A 9065-nucleotide genomic window follows, 5' to 3' on the forward strand; every position below is an offset into this window, starting at 1 on the left:
CTCGTTCTGGACGCCTAATTTGTAACCTGCGCCTGATTTTTTAATGTATAAAACAGTTTTTTTCAGTTCTACAAAAATCTTCATTTGCTCCATTCTACTTTAGTTTTTAGTACGTTTTCACTGTGGAAACTTTCAAATCAGGCGTCAGTGGCCGGACACGCCCCCTTTTGAAGAAAAAATTCTGTTCCAAAGTAGAACTGTTCTACCTGACTAGAACTGCAGAAAAAAAAATGTGGAGAATTGCGATTTCTAAGATAGTCCGTTCTCCACCAGTTGCTCCTAAAAACCAGGCGCAAATAATGTGGAAACTTGGGCCCATTGTGTTGTAATTTCTATGATTCCATGAATGATAAATAGAAATTCCTACCTAGGCGTTCATATGGAATGCTGATGTTTCCTAAGTCTTCCCACTTCGTTGTGTAGATAACCAGACATAAAGGCATCATTCCCATTGCCAGGAGTGTGGAACACAAAGTCATGCAAATGCTGTGAAAAGGCAAAACGTTAATGCTGCAGGACAACAGATTGATACTGTGCAGAGGGTGATATGTGAATATTGATGTATAGGTCTATTAAAAAAATCATGAAACATACTGGAATTATCTGGGAAGATCTTAACCAAATGGCTCATCATTCTGGTAACTTTAGAAATCAGTAACCAATAGTATGAATAACATTGAGCAGTTTATTATGAGTACAATCATTTTGTTTGTCCTGTGTGGATGTACTATATCAATTTTAATTTTAATTCTGCTAATTTTCTCTCTCTTTATCCAAAAGAATGTGATTCATGCTCGGGTACAATTCCTTAGTGGCTGGCAGCCCTCCAATATCTTGCCTAAGTGGCCACTCTTCAGGTTTGAACAAAGACAAAAGTGTTAGTGGAACATTTATCCAATCCTGCCCTCACCCTTTCAAACAGGCATCACTGGTTAGTGATTAGATGTGAGAAGCCTGGCTGATTTACCCCCCCTGGCTCTCCAGCCCAGTGATTGAGCCCAATTGGCTGAGATTAGTTAACTCAGCATGTGCAGCTTTCCTGGTCCATATTGCTCCATTTCACACCACTATTGCCACTAGGTTGATTTAAGGTTTTGGTATCTACATACTATAGGAAAGATCAGATTTAAACCAATATGTTCTAATGCTGTGATGCTTTTTAACCATCACCTCAGATTGTTCCCACCACCGTGATAGAGCTACAACACAAATAGCTCAAGTAGCCCTAATATTATAGAAGCAAAATATTTTCTCCACACACACACACACACACACACACAACCCAAGTTTGAAAGAATAGAATCTTTAATTGTTCCATTGGGTGTTTTTAATAGTTTCAGTAAACAAGTGTGAACACTTACACACTCTCAATATGCCACTGACAGCATTCTTTAGTACAGTACATTCTGGCCCATTTGGGAAATAAATATTGTCAATCTTGAAGCATTTACTTTTGATGGAAGTTACTCAAATAAATCTAAAAAAGCGATGTAAAAAAAAAAGCAACTTTTTTTTACAACAATGTCCTTTCCCCATCAAGCCACTCTTTTTTTATATTGAATATAATGGCTGCAATAATAAATCTAAGTGACAATCAAATACCTTAATTTATTACACACATATGCATTATTTTACATGGTAAAAGAGCATGTAACCCAATTACGTATTAAATATAAGAAAAATAAATATAACTGATTTTACTTACCTTAGATTCATGTCTCCATCCACCCAAAATGTAAGCATGTTTGAGCCTAGACCCCCAGGACAGCATCCGGTGAGAACTACTGCAATTGCAGACACTGGCTTTAACTGGAAGGCGATTGCCAGCACATACCCGATCAGAGGCATCACGCCAAATTGACATAGGAAACCAATCATGATCCCACATGGTCTTTTAATGTGAGTCAATAGTTTGTTACCATCAACAGTGCAACCCATTGTAAGCATGATAAAAAGAAGGAGCACTGTAATGAATGTAGTAACAATGAAATCTAAGGTGTTATTGATTGTGAGATTCGTTGAAGTGTCATTGGTAAATGTTTCATTCTCTGTGTTCATCCTTATGTCTCTAAGGGCTTCTTTGAGGGAAGTTCCACAAAATACCAATCTGTATAAAGGGAACAAAATAAAATATAAATGTATAAAATAGTGAATCAGGCCCATTCATGCAGATAGTAATTCTGTTTTTATCAAAGAATGGTCATTTCTCCTCTCAACGTTCTTCCTAAGCTCCAAATATACCTTCCTACATGCTCTTCCTCTACCCTGAATTTTCACTGTTGAAATCAACTCTCATTGTGCCATTCCCTGCACTTTCTTTCCCAGGGTTTCAAAACTAACCAATTCCTTACCTCCATCAAATATCACTTCTTCCAACAATATGTTTTTTTTAAAATCCAAGCTTGGCTTCTCCAAATCTACTCATTTAAAAACAAACAAGTTCCTCGCCTACTCTATTCAACCTTGGTAGTGACTTGCACTATGGGTCTTGCGGCGGGGTGGGGGGGCGGGGAGGGATTTGTCCCCTTAGCACTGCCCGTTAGCACGAGTAGATGGCGCTATTGTAGCATTGAGACCAGTACCAACAGGGTGAGGTGAATCCAGTGCCGCATGCCAAATCGGTTGTTCCCCCCCCCCCACCCGCCCGTAGGGCTGCCGGTAATAGCTATTGCCAGGGACCTCATTGCCAGGGAGATCGTGATGTCAGTGTGTATGTAACCCTCATTGAATGCCCAATTACCCAAATTGCTTTTAGCCACTTATCTCACCGCCTGGAGTAAAAACCAACAGGAAGAGCTGGCATGCAGCACCAGGAAGCCAGGTGCAGGGATTTTATTTAAAGGGATCATCAGTGGGCCAAGCTTCCTCTAAGGAGGCCCCCTGCTCTAGCCCTGATGTCACATCTTTCTCCAGTTTATCTCTAATCTTCCCTCATGACCTTTCCGAGCTCATCCTATCCATGAGACCCACTTCTTGCTCCCTTGACCTTATTCCCACCAAACTGCTGACCACCCAACTTCCTTTTCTTGCTCCCATGTTAGCTAACATTGTTAACGGTTCTCTCTCCTCAGGTACTATCCCCTCTCCCTCAAATCTGCCGTCATCACTCCGCTCCTCAAAAAACCAACCCTCGATCCCTCCGTCCTTGCAAACTACCCCCCATCTCCAACCTCCTTTTCCTCTCCAAAGTCCTTGAACGTGTTGTCGTCTCCCAAATCCGTGCCCACCTTTCCCGCAATTCCATGCTTAAATCCCTCTACTTCGGTTTCCGCGCCTGCCACAGTACTGAAACAGCTCTCATCAAAGTCACAAGTGACATCCTTTGTGACTGTGACAAAGGCAAACTATCCCTCCTCGTGCTTCTTGACTTGTCTGTAGCTTGAGTTACCCCGAGAGATAACTCAGAGATAATATGCCTTCGCATTATTACTGGTGCAAGGAGCAGGCCGGGGCCTGCGAGCACCATCGGAGCAGGCCGGGGAGCGGAAGAAGCAGCGTGGCGACATACCACTCCAGGGAGCAGCACGTGCTGCAGCAGGATCACAATGGCAGTTAAGAGGGACGTCACCAAGATCCAGGTCGGTGATTGGAGCGTGGGCAGTTACTGCAGGAGTGGTGAGGCCGGGGCGAAGGAGCGGCAAGAGATTGTAGAGGGACGTGATCAGGACCCAGGCGAGGCGTGCGTTTGGGACCCAGAAGAGGCGAGGGCCCAGGGACAGCATGGGCCAGCCCACACTGTGATATGTCTTGGTTAATCCTTGCCACTGGACCAAGACCTAGCTCTGTCAAGCCCGTGTGGTGGCTTGTGTGCAATGGCCACCACACGTTAAAAAATCCACGCACAGGCATCTTCTACGCTTCAAGATTTAGTTCGGGACCTGGAATATTTGGTCCTTCATTGAAACATCTGTGAACTTTTTGACGTGGAAGCAAGTCATCCTCAATTCGAGGGACTGCCTATGATGATGATGAGGTAGCCTTTGACATGGTTGACCACTCTATCCTTCTCCAACACCTCTCCACTGTCATCCAGCTGGGTGGGACTGCACTTGTCTGGTTCCATTCTTATCTATAAAATCGTAGCCTGAGAATCACCTGCAATGGCTTCTCTTCCCGCCCCCGCATCATTACCTCTGGTGTCCCCCAAGGATGAGGTAGAGCTGATGACACCCAGCTCTACCTCACTACCACTTCTCGCGACCCCTCCACAATCTCTAAATTGTCAGACTGCTTGTCCAACATCCAGTTCTGGATGAGCAGAAATTTTCTCCAATTGAATATTGGGAAGACCGAAGCCATTGTTTTCGGTCTCCGCCACAAACTCCGATCCCTAACCACTGACTTCATCCCTCTCCCCAACTCCTGTCTGAGGCTGAACCAGGCTATTCGCAACTTTGGTGTCATATTTCACCCTGAATTGCACTTTCATATCCACAGCATAACTAAAACCGCCTATTTCCCCCTCCATAACATTATCCGTCTCCGTCCTTGCCTCAGCTCATCTGCTGCTGAAGCCCTCATCCATGCCTTTGTTACCTCTAGACTTGACTATTCCAATGCACTCCTGGCTGGCCTCCAACATTCTACCCTACGTAAACTAGAGGGGATCCAAAACTCGGCTGCCTGTATCCTAACTGACAACAAGTCCTGCTCCTACCCATCTCCCCTGTGCTCGCTGACCTACATTGGCTTCTAGTTAAGCAACGCCTCGATTTCAAAGTTCTCATCCTTATTTTCAAATCCCTCCATGGCCTCGCCCCTCCCTATCTCTGTAATCTCCTCCAGCCCCACAACCCCCTCGAGAGATCTCCGCTCCTCTAATTCTGTCCTCTTGAGCATCCCTGATTGTAATTGCTCAACTGTTCGTGGCCGTGCCTTCTGTTGCCTAGGCCCCTAGCTCTGGAACTCCCTGCCTAAACTTCTCTGCCCCTCTACCTCTCTTTCCTCCTTCAAGACGCTCCTTAAAACATACCTCTTTGACCAAGCTTTTGGTCACCTGTGCTAATTTCTACTTATGCGGCTTGGTGTCAAATTTTTATAGCATAATACTTCCGTGAAGCGCCTTGGGACGTTTCACTACATTAAAGGCACTATATTAATACAAGTTGTTGTTGTTGTTGATATGCTGATGGGGTGAGATGAGGAGGGGTGGGAAGAGGCTCGTGTGATACATAAACACTAACATGGACCAGTTGGGCCAAATAGACTGTTTCTGTGCTATACATTCTATGTCATTCTATATATATCATATTCAACCCTGAGGTCAAGGATTCACAGCTCAGGTCAATAGTTCAGGTTCTCTGGCAGTGTGGTCTGACACTGTACAAGCTGTAGAAACTTTGATGCCTTTACAAGTATGAAGCGCTGACAGAGTGTGATCATACTCTAGTTAATGGTAATTGAATAAACTAAAATTAACATTTCAAGCTGGAAATGACCATTTAAAAATTCTATCTCAAATGAGCAAAAACAATCAAATATTGGTAATACACAGCCATGAGTGGGTGAATAAGTCTAATCAACTTGAAAATAAGAACTTGGGATGTTAAATTATCTTTTTACAATAACATGTTTTCATAAAGCTTCATCCTAATGATTCTGCCTGCTGTTTGAATTAATTTCTCGATAAGAGATAAAGCCTCGGGCTCGAAATTGCCCCTTTTAGCGACGGCCATTAGCCCGGGGGGCACTAACAGGGCGCAAAACACTTTTCACCCGGGGAGGGCGCTACCGGCTACCGCAAAGTTTGCCCAGGAGTTAGTGGAGGCATTGCCATGGCAGCGCCATGCCCTGTGGTAGTGCCCCGGACCGCCGTGCAATTGCCAATGATGTAATTGCCGTGTGCGGTGACCCCTTAGCGCCATGCGCTGACCCCCTTCCATCCCACAACAGATTGCCCCATGAGGCTGATGCGAGCAGGTGTCAGCGCCAGCCTTATAGATTGCAAACTGGGTCGACATCCGCTTGTGAGGCGGAAGTTAAAGGGAGGTCGTGAGTGCCCCGCGCCGCCATCTTGGCGGTTTTGCCGACTCACCGCTCGGCCCGAATTCTTGCGGCCTTGCGTGGTGCGGGCCGTCATCGTGCAGTCCAACACTTCGTTTTGGGTGCCGGGCTGCAGCCCCAGTACCACGTTGCCCTAGTGGCCCAGTGGAGACCATCGGTGGCCCGTGCAGAGTGCGCAGCGTCCCTCTCCTTTAAGCAAAGGGGAGTGGCGATGAATCGCGTTAGCGCTACACGTAGCATCCGCATAGCGCTGCCAATCGTGCCCCATTAGCACCACTGGACCCGCTCCAAATGGAAGTGAAGCGCGCGAGATTGTGCTCCACTTCCTCTGAGGGTTGGTAAGGCCAATGTCGCAGCCGGGTCTGGGCGCAGGAAGTACCACCCCGAGCAGGTTACTACCCCCAATCGGGGCGCATGGCAATTTCTCCCCCTTAATTTTTAAAACAACCTAAATTCATTAGAAGCCTGACTGCAGACCACCCCGTGAGAGGGATTGTGCTGGTTCATATAAGTGCATTGTTCCTCAAGAGGACATGCCTTCCTGCCATGTGCGCCACAGGATTTGCTGGTTGGCCGTCAGGCTGGCAGCATTTCTGTGTAAACACCAAAACCAGCATTGAACCAGATGTGATAGTGGAACACAACTTCGACCCAATGGAAGGTGCGTGACAATGTTGCAGAGTTGCTCAAGGCTAGAAGCAAAGGACCCTCTACTTCCTCAGAGGTACATAAGGGTATTTCACAGCCTCTGTGTTCGGAACACCCATGGAAACAAAGTTAATGTGGAAAACTTAGAACTTACAGGTTAAAGGAGGAGTGCAGTGGCATACACATGCACACACATAGGAAATGTATCTCCCCATTCACTTGGAGGTACGTATTCCCATTATGATACCCAGAATTGTTTGCATATTGTAATGTATTTGTTTCTTGGGTTCTTTAGTTAAGAATTCATAGCAACACATTGCTATTAAGAACGAGTTGGTTTATTAGTAAAAGGTTTAACAATCACACTACACATTACCAGTTCATCCACCAGGCTCGCAACCACCTGCCTCATCCCCCGAACCCAACTGGCTGGGGTTTTATTGAGTCTTGTGAACATCACATGACTAGCTAAGCCACTCCCAACTCAACAGCTCTATAAACCTGTGAGCATACTCCAGGTGCATACATTACACATATAAATGGTCTTTTTCACACATTACAATTCTGTAATACATTCCATTAAAAGAACATAAATACATTTAAGATACAGACACAGATTTGCATGGTAAAGTTAAATACATGCTATGACCAATCAAAACATCATTACTGTTCTGTAAACATATTATCACATGATCATTTTGATGCGATATTAGTAAGGTACTTCATTTAAAGGAAACATTTGCAGAGCTATGGGGGAAGAGCAGGGAGTGGGACTAGTTGGATAGCTCTTTCAAAGAGCCGACACAAGCACGATGGGCTGAATGGTCTTCTGTGTATGATTCTATGAGATGTAGGGCAACAGTGGTCAAGTGGACATCAATGCAACCAGCATACAGGAAATGTTTTAGTGTAGCAGCTCAAGGAAGAAGCTGTCAATTGCTACAGCTGTTCTTGTTATGCCAACAGTTTTCCTCAGTGAGCAGATTCATCTCCTTTTATTGACTAAACTGATTAATAGTTCAATAACATAAGCATTACATCATATGCTAAAGGCCTTCTCAATCAGTACAGTGATCATGGATTTCTTTGGTGCACAGGCTTTGCAGAGGCCTACCTCACATTTAGCAGGTCAGGCAGCATCTGTGGAGAGAGAAACTGAGTTAACGTTTCAGGTCAATGACCTTTCCTCAGAGCTCTTGTCAGAACCTTTCTGACAAAAGGTCATCGACCTGAAATGTTAACATTATTTCTCTCTCCACAGATGCTGCCTGACCTGCTGGATATTTCTGACATTTTCTGTTTTTATTTTGGATTTCCAACATTTTGCTTTCACATGTCCCAGATGCTAGTTGTTAGTTTGCCCCATGTAAGTCTCAATGTTGAATTGGTGCAGATTGTATGAATCATAGATAATCCTTGTAAAGCAGGCATTAAATCGAGAGTCATGTACTATCTACACATTAAGGGAGTGAAAATGCTTTGGGTTTATGGGTGTCACATGGGAAAAATCAAATATTTTCTGAACCCTTCACAAGTTAGTAGGGCCCTGGTATTTTAGGGTTTGCAGTGCAGCAATGTGCTAAAGTTGTTACACTGGTGAGCACAAAAATCTAGGCTGACAATCCAGTGCAGTACTGAGGGAGTACCGGACTGGCGGAGGTGCGGCCTTTCAGAAAAGATGTTAAACCTCAGGTGGATGTAAAAAAAGATCCCATGGCAATATTTTGAAGAAGATCAAGGCCAATATTTATCCCTCAATCAACATCACTAAAACAGATTATCTGGTCATTATCACATTGCAGTTTGTGGGAATTCGTTGTGTGCAAAATTGGCTGCCGCATTTCCTACATTACAGCAGTGACTACACTTCAAAATGTATTTTATTGGCTGTAAAGCGCTTTGGGACGTCTGGTGCTAGTAAAAGGCGCTATAGCCGACCAGTGCATCAGTCACCTGCTTATTAGTACTGCGTGCCAATAAGAAGCTCACCCTATGATATCCCCTGCTCGGGCTTGCAAGCTACCAATGGCCTATAAATTGACAGCAGCTATTAAATTGACAACCAACATGAGGACAGTGCTATGTGAAAATTATCTGTGCAGCTGATCTCTCAGGAAATGTTACAGGTCAGTAACCACTTTGTTGAACATCCTGAGCCTTTGCATGCAGTGTTGCTCTGTTAGAGTTGCCAGCTCTGGTTGGACGTGTTCATGGAGGTTTTATCACATGACCTACACCTCCAACCACCTTGTCAAACATCCTTTTTTCCAATCTCTATTGTTATAACTAATAAATGAACGTGTTCAAAGAAAGTGAAGAAAATACGCAATATCTTTTAATGCCCCATGATTGTTTTCCTGGGTTGCTCGCAGCCGTGTCCAGGAGACAAATCTTTAATTCCCGGAGACTCTAGG

General features: G+C 44.6%; 1 protein-coding gene across 1 annotated transcript in view; it reads right to left on the reverse strand.

The window, feature by feature from the left end:
• The window catches only part of LOC139262443 (ileal sodium/bile acid cotransporter-like), a 12477-nt gene extending 10419 nt beyond the window's left edge, over positions 1-2058 (reverse strand). Inside the window, exons 1-2 of the mRNA XM_070877633.1 lie at positions 1706-2058; positions 368-486 (exon numbers count right to left, since the gene is read on the reverse strand). Coding sequence (XP_070733734.1) covers positions 368-486; positions 1706-2058 — 472 coding nt within the window. The remainder of the gene's footprint in view (positions 1-367; positions 487-1705) is intronic.
• Positions 2059-9065: the final 7007 nt, after the last annotated feature.

This window comes from Pristiophorus japonicus, chromosome 4 (assembly GCF_044704955.1).
Source record: "Pristiophorus japonicus isolate sPriJap1 chromosome 4, sPriJap1.hap1, whole genome shotgun sequence".
Lineage (NCBI taxonomy): Eukaryota > Metazoa > Chordata > Chondrichthyes > Pristiophoridae > Pristiophorus > Pristiophorus japonicus.